Source organism: Sapajus apella, unplaced genomic scaffold (assembly GCF_009761245.1).
Source record: "Sapajus apella isolate SASKATOON/1434 unplaced genomic scaffold, GSC_monkey_1.0 scaffold54, whole genome shotgun sequence".
Lineage (NCBI taxonomy): Eukaryota > Metazoa > Chordata > Mammalia > Primates > Cebidae > Sapajus > Sapajus apella.
The window spans coordinates 10,740,152-10,755,895 of NW_022436994.1; the positions used below are offsets into that span (position 1 = coordinate 10,740,152).

Here is a 15,744-nt window from a genome sequence, read left to right on the forward strand (position 1 = left end):
GTACTCTCTTATATTTTTAATATTTTCCCCTGCCCTGGCTTTTCCTCAGCATACCTAACATGTTTCTGTCCCTACCTTATGCAATCCATTCCCCGTGACCCTGAGTCTCCTTCCAGGCAGCACACTCACTTCCTACTATTCCCTCAAAACTCAGCTTGTTGAAAGCATGGTCAAGTACAATTGGTATCATTTCTCATTCCAACTAAATCTCCTTTACCTCCTTGACTGAATCTGTCTTCATTAAGGTCACAATAACTTTAATAATTTAAAATTATTTAAAAATAACTTTAAAAACTGAAGACCCACCAAATCCTGTGTCTTTCAGGGACTATTTTGTATGCAATGATTTCTGTAGCACTGGGCACTGCCAAGCAGAAATTCCTCCCCGTTTTCTCCACCTTGGATCTCTTCTCTTGTTTCTACAGATCCCTTACTACTTCCTCTATGTTTTCCTTCTGTTGTCCTTTTAGATATTTGTGGTGTTCAGGATCTCTTGCTGCATGGCCCTCTTCCCCCACCACTCTGCATTCTATTTTTGAGCAATTTCATGTACTTCCAAAGCTTCAGCTGCCACTTAGATACTGATAACTTCTACCCTAAGTCCTCTCCAGAGTTGTGAGTGGGGACATGTGGGGTGAGGATGCATATAGTCATGGGAAAGAGCTCCCCAGAGCCACAGAATCAGTGAGGTTCATATCCCTAGAGTCATTTTTACCCAATGGAAAATAACCTAAGATACTTTCACTATAAAAAGACAAGCAAATATGGACTAGAATGTAAAGTTCATTAAATTTTTAAAACACGAAATGTGAAAAAAATGTTTGTGTTTGCATTATAAAGGGTCCTCACTTAGTTTCCTGCCATTAAGAATATTCCCAAAGGTAAGCTGAGAAACATTGGTAAACTACAAATACTTCACTACAACACCCAGTGTTTTATGATTGGGCCCCTGATTCCTTTTCAAGATTAATTTCCTGTCATGGCTTCAAAGGCAATCTGGGCTCCAAATCAAACAGTCTGTAATCGGTAAATAAGACAGCTACTCCCACGTCTCATGCCTTTGCATGTGTACTGTCTTTGCTCAGGACACCCTCTCTCTTCCTCTCCCTGACAAATTTATTCTCATCCCTCACTCCATACATGATGGGTCCCAATAAAGCACCAATTCTTTTGCAAAGCCTGCCCTGGCCTCCCCTGCTCCTTCCAGGGTAGGCTTGATGGCTGCCCCATCCCTACTTCACAGCATGGTATACATAGCATGCTTAATCCACTGTTAGCTGTTTACGTTTCTGTCTCCATCACATTGGTCCCCTAGGTATATAGAATGAATGTTCACATTTCCTTTCCTTCCATTCACATTCTGCACCTCCATCTGATGTTTGTCCTCTCCTTTTACGACAAATCACAAAATCCAGTGATATTTTTCAATGCTTTCTTCTGGACCACTCTCGTAGCAGTGTTTGACACACTTAGCTACTTCTTCCTTGTTTACATACTATTTTTCTCTTGGCTCCCATGACAAAACACTGTCCTGGCTTTCTTCCTATCTATCTCTGGCTGTGTCTTCCATCTCCTCTAATAGGCAGCCTTCTTTTACCTGGTCCACTGGATGCTGGGTTTCTCAAGGCTTGATCTTGAGACCTTTCCTCTTTTTACTGCACACTCTCACCTTGCATGATCTGTACCCAAGGCTTAAATATCACCTACAGCTTATGATTCACAATTTTTTTCTCTTTTGGATCTCTTCAACCAGCTGCTTATCTATTATCTCCCCTTTGATGTCTCAAAGGTACCTCAAATTCAACATGACCAAAGCCAGACTCCTATTTTCCTTCCTAAATCAGATTCTCACTATGCCAGTGACAGGTGTCTCAGTGAATGCTATGATCATACCTCTGAACAGGAGAGAACAATCCTCTTGGCCATTCCCTTCCTCCCTTCTCTTCCGTTTAGCTAACATGTCACCATAGTTGATTTTAAATACTAAATTCTAAGCATTTCTAGACTTTGCCTTTTTCTCTCATCTACAGAAAATTAAAGCTACCTTTCTTGCTCTATTGCAATGGCCTCTTCAGTGGTTTGCTGGGATCTATTTTGCCTATATTGCAGCTGGAAGGCTCTTTTGTATTATATAAATTGGATCTGTTGTCCCCTTTCCTAAACCCTTCCACAGCTTCCCACTGCTCTTAGATAACCTCCAAACTCCTTCGCGTGGCGTGCATGTCCTGAGGTCCAGCTTCTGCCTAGCTAGCTCTCCAGACTCATCACATGCCACGATCCCCTTGGCTCCATGAAACTGGGTCCTGTAGGACATTTTCCAGTTTCTCATACTTGCCATGCTCTCTCTCACAAGAATGAATCTGTATATGTATTCTCTCAGTCCAGAACACTTTTTTCTGTTCTTCTTTGCCTAGTCTCAACTCAGTAAGAAAACCTAAGATGGTAGTGAGGCAGATTACAATTCCCATCGATGAGAAGGGCTGCAATATGAAAAACGAAACTGAGTCATAGATGGTCCCTCTTTTTAAAAAGGGTCTTACCATCTACCCAACCGTCCATCCTACCCTTTTCTATTATAAAAATGCCTGTAGGTTTACCGGTCTGAATTCAGAGAATGGGAAGAATCTACACCTTCATGAGGACAGAGCCACAGTACTGATTACTCTTTTATCACTGTGATCAGTGCCTGCCACACATTAATATTTGTTGGGTGAATAAATATTTTATATAACTATAAAAAAATTAAGAGGGTGTCTATTTTGTGTCAGGACTAGTGTAGTATAAATATTAGCAATAAGAATGCCCTATTGTCAGAGTTTATAATCAAGAGAAAACAGATGGACCTGCCAGGCTCAACTCAATCTTCTATACATTGCACCATGACAGCAATATATACAAAGTGCTCAGGCAATAAATATATCAGAGTGATTAATTCTGCCTCGGAAAATTACAGAGGAGATATGCGAGCAGACCCTGAAGGGTAAAATGATTTCCTAATTTACTCAACAAATATTTACTGACTGCCTAATGAGCTAGGCCCTGGGGAAATAAGAGAAAAACAAGACATGAGTCCTGTCTTTTGGAGCCTTACATTTTAATGGAGACAAATAAGTACACCTCAAGTCGCTTTAAGCACTAGGGGGAACTTAAAGCAGAGTGACGGGCGAGAGTGGTTGCTTGGCGTGTGTGTATGGACATGATATGTTTAGGGGAGTCAGAGAAGGCCTCTCTAAGAAGGCACCCTGAAGGAGGAAAGGACGATGGTAAAAAAGAGCCAGTCATGGCTCAGTGTCCTAGAGGGTTTGGGGTAAGCAGGAGGCATTCCATGCAGAGGGAGGAGCAAGTAGAGGCCCTACTGCCATGGAGCATTTGCAGGAAATCCTGTGTGGCTGGAGGACAGCACAAGCCAAAAGGGGTAGGAATGGTGGGAGACATGAAGTTGGAAAGGAAATGGCTGGGATATCACAGGGCTCCGTAGGCTATCGTGGAGTAAATGGCAGAACGCAGGCCACATTTTCTTTGTTAATGAGCTTCTAGTTGATTCTTCAGGAACAAAACACCTATGTAGCATCATGACTATGAGTCCTCAGACTTTTCAATGCAATTTTAGTTTTAGTAAGTTAATAAAAGACTATAGTACAACAAAGGGGCTGGGTGCAGTGGCTCATGTCTGTAGTCCCAGCAATTTGGGAGGCCGAGGTGAGTGGATTGTTTGAGCTCAGGAGTTCGAGACCAGCCTGGACAACGCGATGAAAACCTGTCTCTACCAAAACCACAAAAAATTAGCCACACATGGTGGTACACACCTATAGTCCCAGCTCCTTGGGAGGCCAAACGAGGAGGATCACCTGAGCCTGGGAGGCAGAGGTTGTAGTGAGCTGAGAGAGTGCTACTGCACTCCAATCTGGGTAACAGAGTGAGACCCCGTCTCAAGAAAAAACCAAACCAAACCAAACCAAAAACAAACAAAAAAAAACTGTAGTACAACAAAATGTCAGTTATTCAGGCAAACTCAATAGGAGAGGTTTGGTTCAGTGACACATATTTGTAATTGAATGTTTTGCCCTTTCTAGTACACACAAAATGCCAAGTGAAATACTGCTGGGGAAATCTTCATCAAATCTTGAGATTTTCTTGTGATTAGTAAACATGTACATTCTATGAATGTTCTTAAGTACCATTTGTTCCTTTAAAATAGTTTAAATGTTTTTCCCTTTTATGTGTTTACACTTTACATTCCCTGAGAAATGCTTTCTTTACAGCTAGTGCTCGACTTACGACCACAATTGGTTCCGACAGACCGGTCGTAACACGATTTGGTCGTAAGTTGAGTAGGCTATATGCAGGCGGAGATGGTACTGCTGCCAGAAGCTGGTCTGCGCTGTCGTACGCCCAGCTGGGCAATGTTTGCGCTGCCAGACGCAGAGCAGTCGTGGCTAGCGATTGTGGTTGTAAAGTCGAATGGTCGTAAGTTGCATAGGTCGTAAGTTGATCAATACCTGTAGTTACTATGCAAAAACTAATTGGTTTGGTGGTAATGCTGTAAATCCTAAATTAGTGTGATCAAATTATAATAATTTTATCGTATGAGAAATCTAGGCCCAGTTACAAGCATCTATGATACACTAATGTGAGAGACTTTCTGAAAATGAAGTTAAACAATTGAGAGAGAGGTTGCTAGAAACAACACATTTCTTTCTCATAAAATCAGTTATTTCATGGGATTTCACAGTTAATATTTATTATGTGGCTTTTTCCAACTATGCCCTATTTTGACCACAGGGCTATTTTTAAAAATAGATCTTGCTTCTTTAAATAAAATATAAGTACAATTACAGGACTATAATCTGTCAGTTCTTGGATGGTGAAATAGATCTACTTCCAATAAGCTGAAATATTATATTTTGAAAACTAAGCTAAGTACCTCAGCATTTACCTCAGCAATTACAAAACTTCCTTTCCAGGGACTCCAGTTCATGATAAAAAAGTTGTGGCACACAAAACCTAGTTTTATTTAAAATGCATGAATACCAGGCAGTAAGGGAGAGAAAGAAGCAAGGTCAATCAATAGAGAGGTGATGATAGTGGAATAAGCAGAGAACCTGCAGATGGTCCTTAAATAGATGGAGGCTGTAGGGAAGTCTTTTATTTATCTTGGTATCTTCATCTTTGTACATAATCCATTTAACATTTACTGAATAATCACCACTGGAGAAGATTTAGTGGCTAAGATCATTGTAAAATTGAGGTTAACCTGCTCAATAAGGCTTAAGGTATGGACAGGGTTTTAAGAGACATTTTATCAGACAATTAAAGTTCCAGTATATTAACTATTAAAACCCAGGTTAGAGTAGAGGAATAGATTAATATTCCTGTCTAAATTAATTTGGGGGACAGTTTGGAAATGCTTTTGTTAATCCTGCTTTCAAGTAATATACTGATGCTTAAATTTAATACTCATATGGAAAGTCCCAGCTTCTGGCCACTTTTTTTGAAATTAATGTTTTAATAAAAAATTTTTCAGACAGGGTCTCACTCTGTTCCCCAGGCTGAAATGCAGGGGTGCAATCATAGCTCACTGCACCCTCGAACTCCTGAGCTCAAGCAATCCTCCTGCCTCAGCTTCCTCTGTAGCCGGGACTACAGGAGTATGCCACCATGCCCAGCTAATTTATGTATTTTTAGTAGAAACCATTTTGGCCAGGATGGTCTCGATCTCTTGACCTTGTGATCTGCCCACTTCGGCCTCCCAAAGTGTTGGGATTACAGGCGTGAGCGACTGTACTGGCCGATTTTTAAATTTTTTGCAGAGATGAGGTCTCACTATGTTGCCTAGCCTAAAAAACTTCTGGGCTCAAGTGGTGCTTCTATCTCACCCTCCCGAAGTGCTGGGGTTGCAGTTGTGAGCCACCACACCTGGCCTTTTTCTAGTTTACTTTTAACCATGAGCATAACTGGGTGGAAAAGTTAGTGATAGAATCTTAGTATAGTTGTTCCTTGGTTATCTGGAGGGGATTGGTTCAGGGACTCCTTGCAGATACAAAATCTGCAATGGTCTAGTCCCTGATATGAAATGGTGTAGTATTTGCATATAACCTGCACACACCCTCTTGTATACTTTAAATCATCTCTAAGTTACTCAGAATAGCTATTATAATGCCACACATCACCTCATTTTTGTGGATTTAATGGAGTACTTGATAGGGGTCCAATTCAAGTTTAGCATTTTGGAACTTTGTGGAATTTTTTTTTCCCTTGAATATTTGCGACCTGTGGTTGGTTGAATCCATGGATGCAGAGGGCTGACTGTACTGACACTGCTAAAATACTGAATCAGTACAACAGCATTTGAAGAAAAAAGAGCATTGGATTTTAAGACCAGATTTCTTTGTGCTATTTTTGGTCAGTCCTCCCTCCTTCTGACTGGAGTAAAACCAGGCCACTCTGCTGAATGACTAATTCACCAAATTATTGAGATTGTTTTGGTACTTTTAGTTGGTTTTGTTCTGACTTTGCTAGAGTTGTTGTTTCTCAGATTTGCAATTCCTGCAACATTTTATATATTAAATGAATGGGCTTTCTCTTAATCATGGTTTGTCTTTTCTATTTTTGTGGATTTATGGACTCATACTTTTATGGACTCCTACATCTGCATCTGCTACCTCCTCCCCCACCCCAAGAATTTTCCCAGTTCAATTTAAGATATTTGGCTGAGAGTCTTCAATGAATCAGTCTTTTGACAAACTGATCATTCAGGCTCTGCACTGAAGCCAAACAGTGTATTTCCCATAGCGTCAATTATATCCTTAATAGAAGTAACTATAATAGTTATTTTACCTTCCAACTAACTTCTGTCACTGGGACAGGAATTTCCCATTTTAACCAGCATGGAGACTAAATAGCCTAATAATTCAAATTACCATATATATTGGGATTATCAATTTTCAGAGAATGAAAACATAATATATTGAGCTTTGAAGCAATGTGGGAAAATAATTTTTAAAAAAATAGTCTAGTTTTTCAAGCTCTTCTAGAGACCAAGAGCCAACATTATAAGCACACACTGTTGAAGGCAGAGGATAGCAGACTCGCTTCGTCCAGACTCACAGAGGCAACCGGAAATGACCTTTTGGTAGAAATCACTCCTACCTGCATGGCTGCCACACCAACCCCACCTCTATCCTCTCCCTCCAATAGTTCACTCAGAGATATGTCTAACTACACATGGATGGGCATGAGGGCAGAAGTAAGGCTGAGAACCCTTTGGACCACTTTGTCTTCTAGTTCCTCTGGGTTGAAGAAAGGTGGAAAGTCCAGTTTCCAACATCAAAGCCCCATCATCATCATCATCAAGGCCTCCTCTACTAAATCTGGGAAGAATTCTACACCAAGTGTATTAGAGAGAAAGGAATGTGATTGATACTGAATGTACTGGGGAGAAAGGGATGTAATTTCCTTGTGCAAATACACACTTAAACTTGGTATTCAAGAACTTAATAGTCACCTCTGATGCTCTCAAGTAACATCAAAGATCCATGACACATGGAGTTGACAACCTGTTTGACGTGCTACTTAATTAGTTCTTGAATAGTCACAGGTTGAACTCTCATAAGCTGAAAGCTCATTTCCTGTAGGTGCAATGCTATTTAAATTGGGGTTCTGTTCCTGGAAGTCCATCATAAGACTAGTAAAACGTAATTAAAAAATAAAACAGATATATGGTTTTGCAAAGTTAAGAGTGTAAAACCAAACATGAAAGAAGCTATAGCATAAACATTTCTTTTGGGAATTATTCTGCATGGCTAATACTGAGGCTTCTTAAAGTATCAGCCCAGTGAAAGTCTGGACTGCAGAGGTGATCTCTTTCTTGTAAATGTTCCCAAGCGAAGCAGGGAGGAAATTTCTTGCAGCAAGGATCTTTGAACTTCTTATGCATATGACAGACTGAAGGAGAAAAGCAAAGCCCCATCCAAGCTATGAAAGGTTTTAACTAGGTAACCTTCAGCATTAGCATCAGATCACCTCGGCATTAACATCCCTGGGACTACATGTGGGTGCGCACATGTCCACACGCTTTCAAAAAATGCCACTGTGTACCATGTGGCTACTGGGTCTTGAGTGTCCATTTTAGCCATGATATTAAGGTATTAAAAATTAATACCTTTGAGAAAAGAAAAATGTGTATAAAATGAATTTACATTGGCATATTTCAAAAGAGAACAAGAAAGCTTCCACAATGTTTTCTTCTCCCTGTATTTTTCTGTAGGAAACTCAAATTTTTTAGTAGGAAACTAGTATTTAAAAAGAAACTACCCTTCCACCTAAATTCAAATGGGACATTAACAAGTTTGCTTTAGAAGTCAACCTCCAGATTACACACACTGTTCACCATTCTTTTTTTTGAGACAGAGTCTCGTTCTGTCACCCAGACTGCAGTGCAGTGGCACAATCTCGGCTGACTGCAACTGTCACCTCCCAGGTTCAAGTGATTCTCCTGCCTCAGCCTTCTGAGTAGCTGGATTACAGGCGCCTGTTAATTTTTGTATTTTTAGTAGAGATGAGGTTTCACCATATTGACCAGGCTGGTCTCAAACTCCTGAACAAGTGATCCGCCCTCCTTGGCCTCCCAAAGTGCTGGGATTACAGGCATGAGTCACCGTGCCAAGCCTATACACTCTTTCTGAGAGTGTGCCATCATGCAATAAAAGTTCAGCATTTATACAGTATTAAATATATACATATATGAATTTATATGGTATGACTAAATAAACAAAGGCATTATGAAATGTGCCATATAGCAATTTTTTTTTTTCTGTTGCCCAGGCTGGAGTGCAATGGTGTTATCTCGGCTCACTGCAACCTCCACCTCCCGGGTTCAAGCAATTCTCCCACCTCAGCCTCTGGAGTAGTTGGGACTACAGGCGTGCACCACTATGCCGGCTAATTTTTTGTCTTTTTAGTAAAGATGGGATTTCGCCATGTTGGGCAGGCTGGTCTTGAACTCCTGACCTCAAGTGATCTGCCTGCATTGGCCTCCCAAAGTGCTGGGATTACAGGCATCAGCCACCACACCTGGCCATATAGCAGTTCTTAAAGTGGCCCCTGGCCTGAAGTGTCAGCATCACCTGGCCCTATCCTGAATCAGAAACTTTAGGGTCATGGCCTAGCAATTTGTTTTAACAAGCCCTTCCAGGTGATTCTGACTCATTCTGAGTCAGAGAACCACTGCCATAAAGCATTTACTTTCTGCTAGAGGGGATACTACAGCAGAGGTCAAGGTAGATCAGCTGATGATTGTGTGAGATGACACTGCAGTTCAGGATGGGAAAATTTTGGTGGAGGGAGGGGGATCCAGAGGCTTTGGGCTTCTCAGGTTACCTTCCTTCCTAACCCTATTTCCTTTTAGGCCATTTTTGTAACTGGAATAAACGATAGGAACTAGGGTTGCTGTGGCATGTTCTCTGTTTGAGGACTGTTTCATTTTCCCACAGTTGCACCTGGACTTGATATGAAAGTAACCATTAGAAAATTAACAGATCTTAAACTTGCCTACCAAGACACCTGCATCCCTTCCCCACTCAGTCCACATAAAGGTTGGGATGGCAGAAAGGGTTATACCTCTCCTCCCAGAGTTGGTGCCTATGACACTGATGACACTGGTGTGGCAAGTCAAAGTCCTACACCCACCAGCACACTTATTAATTAATTAGTTCCAGATTGGTCTACGCTGGTGTAATCAGAGTGAATCTCAGAATTTTAGAAAGAGTTGTGAGTAGAGACTGACTTTCCTGCTGAGTCTCTGGGTAGCTGTGAGGCTGAACAGCAGCATCTACTTTATTACCATCTTATTGTCATTCAAAGAAGGCAGAGCTGAATGCTGGAGGAAAACTAGAAACAGTTTTTTTTTTTGTTGCTGTTGTTTTGTTTTTTTGAGATGGTGTCTCACTCTATTGCCCAGGCTGGAGTGCAATGGCGTGATCTTTGGCTCACTGTAACCTCTGCCTCCTGGATTCAAGCGATTCTCCTGCCTCGGCCTCCTAAGTAGCTGGGATTACAGGTGTGTGCCACCACACCTGGCTAACTTTTGTATATTTAATAAACACTGGGTGGGTTTTACCATGTTGGGCAGGCTGGTCTTGAACTCCTGAAGTGCCTCCCAAAGTGCTAGGATTACAGGCGTAAGCCACTGCGCTGGGCCCTAGTAACAGTTTTTGAACCCTGAATATTGTCATAACTGAAGCTAGAATTATCCCTGGACTTGTTTGCCACTAAAATTTCCTTGTTTTGCTTATCCTGGTTTCAGCTGGCATCTTGATCACTTGAAAGGAACATAACGGATACACTGTTCTTTTTCTTTCCTTCCTCTTCTCTGCCTTTGACAATTTTAAATTAGAAATCTACCTGCCTCTAATCCCTTTCTCTCATTTACTGCTGCCTATTTTCCAAAACACTGCTTCTCGAATATTCCTGGCTCAAAAATCATCTATGTCTTCATGACATGTGAAACCCCTAGAATCCAGCCTTTCCCCAGCTTTTAATATCTCCTAATCAATCTCTCAATTCCAGTGAAATGATTCCATTTATTTTTATCCCAAATGCATCACAAATATTCCTAGCTCTTGAGGTAATTTTCTCTGACTCTTCTCAACTTCTCTAAATCCTTTTTAAAATTTCTAGCTCAAGTTGTGTCTTATCATATTCTGAGTTCCTTTTTCTGGCATTGTATTATTATCTTTCCTCCCATGTACACACGTGTACATTATCTCCCTGATAAAACTAACTGCCTAGAGGATAGGAATAAAGACTCAATTCTAATATCCTTGTTACCTAATAATACACAAACGTGATACATGTTTGAATAAATCGCTGTTAAATATTTTATGTCTTGAGTGTCATTCTTTAGCAATCTCAAAGTTGTAAAGTAATTTGAATCTTACCTTCAAATCAAGATGAACTACATCATGAGTGTGTAAAAAGTGAACACCTTCTAGAATCTGTCGCATAAGTCTTTGAACATCTTTTTCTTTAAAGGCTTCTTCTCTGTCTGCAACACACTGGTCAAAGATTTCACCCCCAGCAGCACTAGAGAACGGTAAAATTAAAGTAATATATAACTCATAAGAAATGGCAAACACACTAAAACTACAGAGTAAATTAATTACAGTCTGGCAGTAACTGTATACTTTTTAAAAATTTTATTTTTATTTTAAAAAATAGAGATGAGACCTCACTGTGTTGGCCAGGCTGTTCTCAAACTCCTGTGACCTAGCAGTTCTCCCACCTTGGCCTCCCAAGGTGTTGGGATTACAGGTTTAAGCCACTGTACCCAGCCTGTATGATTGTTAACATGGATTTGACAACCTGAATCAAAACGCAGTATAAGCTGAGCCAACTCAGTTCCAAGCAGCTCGAGATGCACCACAACATAATGTACGGTTTACTAAACCCTCTGTGCATATAGGCCACAATTTGCTGGCAATAGAACTGTGTTCCTCAATTGAAATGAAGAATTGCATTTTGGCTGAAACAGTATCTTAATCTCAGTTTATTGTCATAGTCCTTCAGCCCAGGACTATCAATTTACATAAATACAAGGATTTCTTTACCTAAATTTTAAGAGCATTAGTCGCTTTACACTATAAAGTTACCCATTCTTGCTTTTTTTTTTTTGAGATGGAGTCTTACTCTGTTGCCAGGCTGGAGTGCAATGGCCCAATCTCAGCTCACTGCAACCTCTGCATCCTGGGTTTAAGCAATTCCGCTGCCTCAGCCTTCTGAGTAACCAGGATTACAGGCATGTGCTACCACACCTGGCTATTTTTTTTTTGTATTTTAGTAGAGATGGGGTTTTACCATGTTGGCCAGGATAATCTCGATCTCCTGACCTCATGATCCACCCTACCTTGGCCTCCCAAAGTGCTGGGATTACAGGCATGAGCCACTGTGTCCGGCCCCATTCTTGCTTTAACAAATGGTTCCCTCTTGGTTTTCTCAACAATTTAAGTAGTTTACATAAGCACAAAACATACTGCTAACTACAGTTTTATGAAAATGTTCAAGGACGTATTTCAAATACAGACTATTGTAAGAAAATAAAGGCCAGGGCATGGTGGCTCATGCCTGTAATCCCAGCACTTTGGGAGGCCAAGGCAGGTGGATCACGTGTGGTTGGGAGTTGGAGACCAGCCTGACCAACATGGAGAAACCCCATCTCTATTAAAAATATAAAATTATAGGCCTTCATGGAGAAGTAAAAAAAATTAAGAAAAAAACCCACAAAAAAACAAAAATATAAAATTAGCTGGGCGTGGTGGTATATGCCTGTAATCCCAGCTACTGGGGAGGCTGAGGCAGGAGAATCACTTGAACTTGGGAGACAGAGGTTGTGGTGAGCCAAGATCATGCCATTGCACTCCAGCCTGGGCAACAAGAGGAAAACTATGTCTCAAAAAAAGAAAAAAAAAGAAAATTGAAAAGCTAGATTGAGTGACCATTAAGAGGACATTCCTCTCAAAAAAAAAAAAAAAAAAAAAAGACTACATTCCTCTCAGTACAACATAATCATATAACCCTGTTTAACTGGATTTTACCCATTAACTAATTACCATATTAACCCATTAACTAATTACCATAGAAATTAGAGAAGCCCTCCAATAGCTTTGCTTTGTTTATCTTTAACTACAGCAAGATTACTTTTTAACCAAAAAATTTTACTGGGAAATTAATTTAAAAACTGTTGACAAAGTTTTATCAAAAACTACTTTACAAAAAACATTTAGAATTTAAAAATTTCAACTTTCTAGTGGTCCTTGGAAAGTTATGAGATGATTATCTTTTGACCAACATTATTCAGAGCCATATAACTGATGTTTAGAAGCTAACAGTAACAGTTTCCCTAGCTGCCCGCACCTTAGCTGTATCATAGCTCCCAGCCTCAGGCACCAAACACTTTTTTCTATCTAAACTAGCATTTCCATTTCTGTCCGGCTTTGAGGCCCAGTTTGGATCTTTACTTTCTCACTATTGAAATCCAACAAAGCATCAAATATGTTAGGCCTTATGCTCTGTCCTAGAGATAGAAAGATAATTGCAAATAAGTATGTCTGGTCCTTCAAGCACTAGTGGGGAAGACAAAAATAAAATATATTTAAATAACAAATACATATGCATTGATATATGCATGAAATTACATATTAAATGACTTGATAACTTGGCAACTGAGCAATTAATTGGAAAGGAAGTAGAAAAAAATCTTAGAAATATGACATTTACTCTGAGCCTTGAAGGATTACTAGGAGTTCACTAGATGAAACGGTAACAGCGCATCCCAGGCAGGGGGAGCACATGTATGAGGGCACATTGTGTGAAAAACACATGGCACACTCATTAAAGGGCAAGTGCCTACTTCCCCATCCAACCAAATGGTATGGCACTTGCCTTCTGGCTATTAACAACTAGAAAATTAAAGCATGTGAACCAACTGCTTCAGGCATTAGCACAACAGGTGTAAGACCATGAGCTGTGAGAAGTAAGCCCTCCAATCTTCCCACTTGGTAACAATTTATGGACAGTGTTACACGGTAGGGGAGGAACCCAAGTAGCGGCAGAATGTAGCAGCCTTGCTAAGCTGAGAAGACAGACTGGGAGTTTGGCAAGGCTAAGACAGCTGGAATTGGCAAGTGAATAACAGAGAAGAGGGGGCTGCACAGAGAGATCTACTCAACAGTAACTCGGAAATTATAAGGCTGAGAAATTCCCAGTGTTCATACAGAACAAGGTAAGACATCTGAATTTTGTCAAGCTGGAGTAGAAAAACCACTCTAAACACTGGGGCAACGAAGAGATCCCTTTGGGAGGGCCATCCTTTGTATCAAGGCTAACCTAGTTCTAGGTCTGTCCTAACCAAGATGATCTACAAGTAATTTAAATGACTGCCAAAACAAACGCCATCATTCTTTAATGGAATAAAATCTCAATCCTGCAACATTCCAAATATATGTCATTTTACCAAAAATTTCTAGATAACTGAAAATGCCACAAATTACAATGCATAACCAACAGGAAAAATAATAAAAGCAGACCCAGAAATGACAGAGATGATGGAATTGGCAGATAAGGACCTTAAAACAGGCATTATAAGGGATGCTCAATGATTTAAACTAAAACATGAACATAATCATGTAAGAGATGGAGGTTATGAAAAGAACCAAAAGGAACTTTCACAGGTGAAAAGTACAGTACCTGAAATGAAAAACCCATTGGATAGTCTAAAGCAGATCAGACACTGCAGAAGAATCAGTGAATTTTAAGACACAGCAAAATAAGCTGTCTATGTGAAGCACAGAGAGAGAGAGGGAGGGAAAAAAGACTGAACAAAACAAATAGGACCCCAGGGACCTACAGGATAGCATCAAGCCATTTAATACACTGTATTAGAAACATAATGGCTGAAAATCTCCAAATCTGATAAAAACTATAAAGAAAAAGATTTAAGGAGCTCAATGAACTCCAAGCAGGATAAATACAAATAAAACCAAGGCACCACACTCAAACTGCTAAAAGCCAGTGAGAAAGAGAAAAATCTTTTAAAAAGCACATTTATAGGTGAACCAAGGTAAGAATGATCACAGACTTCTTGTTGTAAATAATGTAGGGAAGACGACAATGGACTGACAAAAAAGAAGTGTGCTGAGAATGTAGGGTGAAGTAGAAAAGGACTAGCAGCAGGAGACAAGGTAGAATAGAAGACAGAGAGAAGAGCACAGGATGAGGGCAAAACAACCCAAAAAATTCAGAGTAAGGCAATTGATGGGCTAATATATACCACTAAATGCCTCCTCCTCCAGGAAGCACTCCTTAACCTGCCAGGAAAAGTAAAGGAGCACAGCATATGGATAAAAGCAGAAGCTTTGGAATCACACACTCCTGGACTAAATTCTGGCTCTGCTATTTGTAATATAGCACAACCTGAGGGTTTTTTTTTTTTTTTTGGGACGGAGTTTCGCTCTTGTTACCCAGGCTGGAGTGCAATGGCGCGATCTCGGCTCACCGCAATCTCCACCTCCTGGGTTCAGGCAATTCTCCTGCCTCAGCCTCCTGAGTAGCTGGGATTACAGGCACGCACCACCATGCCCAGCTAATTTTTTGTATTTTTAGTAGAGACGGGGTTTCACCATGTTGACCAGGATGGTTTCGATCTCTTGACCTCGTGATCCACCCGCCTCGGCCTCCCAAAGTGCTGGGATTACAGGCCTGAGCCACCGCGCCTGGCCATCGAGTTTTTTCTTATATAAAATTGTGTTCTAAAATTTATAAACAGTGTATATAAAGCATATAAATAATATATATAAAGCTGGAAGACTTAGCATAGTGCCTGGCACACAGTAAATGTTTAATACATTTTGACTATTATACTCTAGTTCACACAACTAATAAGAATTCCTAGTAAATCATCAACATTGCTGCAGTCATTTATAGGCTGAATATCCCTTCTCTTTAAATGTTTGTAACCAGAAGTGTTTGGGATTTCACATTTTTAAATATTAGCATATACATAATGAGCTATATTGGGGGAGGGGACCCAAGTATAACACACAATTTATTTATTTTTCATATGCAACTTACATATGTAGCCTGAAGGTAATTTTATCCAGTATTTTAAATAATTTTGTGCATGAAATAAGTTTGTGTACACTGAACCATCAGAAAACAAAGGTGTCACTATCTCAGCCACCATGTGGGATC

General features: G+C 40.2%; 1 protein-coding gene and 1 long non-coding RNA gene across 2 annotated transcripts in view; both read right to left on the reverse strand.

Annotated features, from left to right (window-relative positions):
- STK17A (serine/threonine kinase 17a) overlaps positions 1–15,744 on the reverse strand; it is a 45,650-nt gene that overhangs the window by 5,892 nt on the left and 24,014 nt on the right. Inside the window, exon 3 of the mRNA XM_032244413.1 lies at positions 10,938–11,082. Coding sequence (XP_032100304.1) covers positions 10,938–11,082 — 145 coding nt within the window. The remainder of the gene's footprint in view (positions 1–10,937; positions 11,083–15,744) is intronic.
- LOC116527394 lies at positions 375–5,599 on the reverse strand. The gene is made up of 2 exons (XR_004258526.1): positions 4,500–5,599; positions 375–4,254 (listed from the first exon to the last, which is right to left on the reverse strand). It is a non-coding gene; the product is annotated as an uncharacterized LOC116527394 (long non-coding RNA).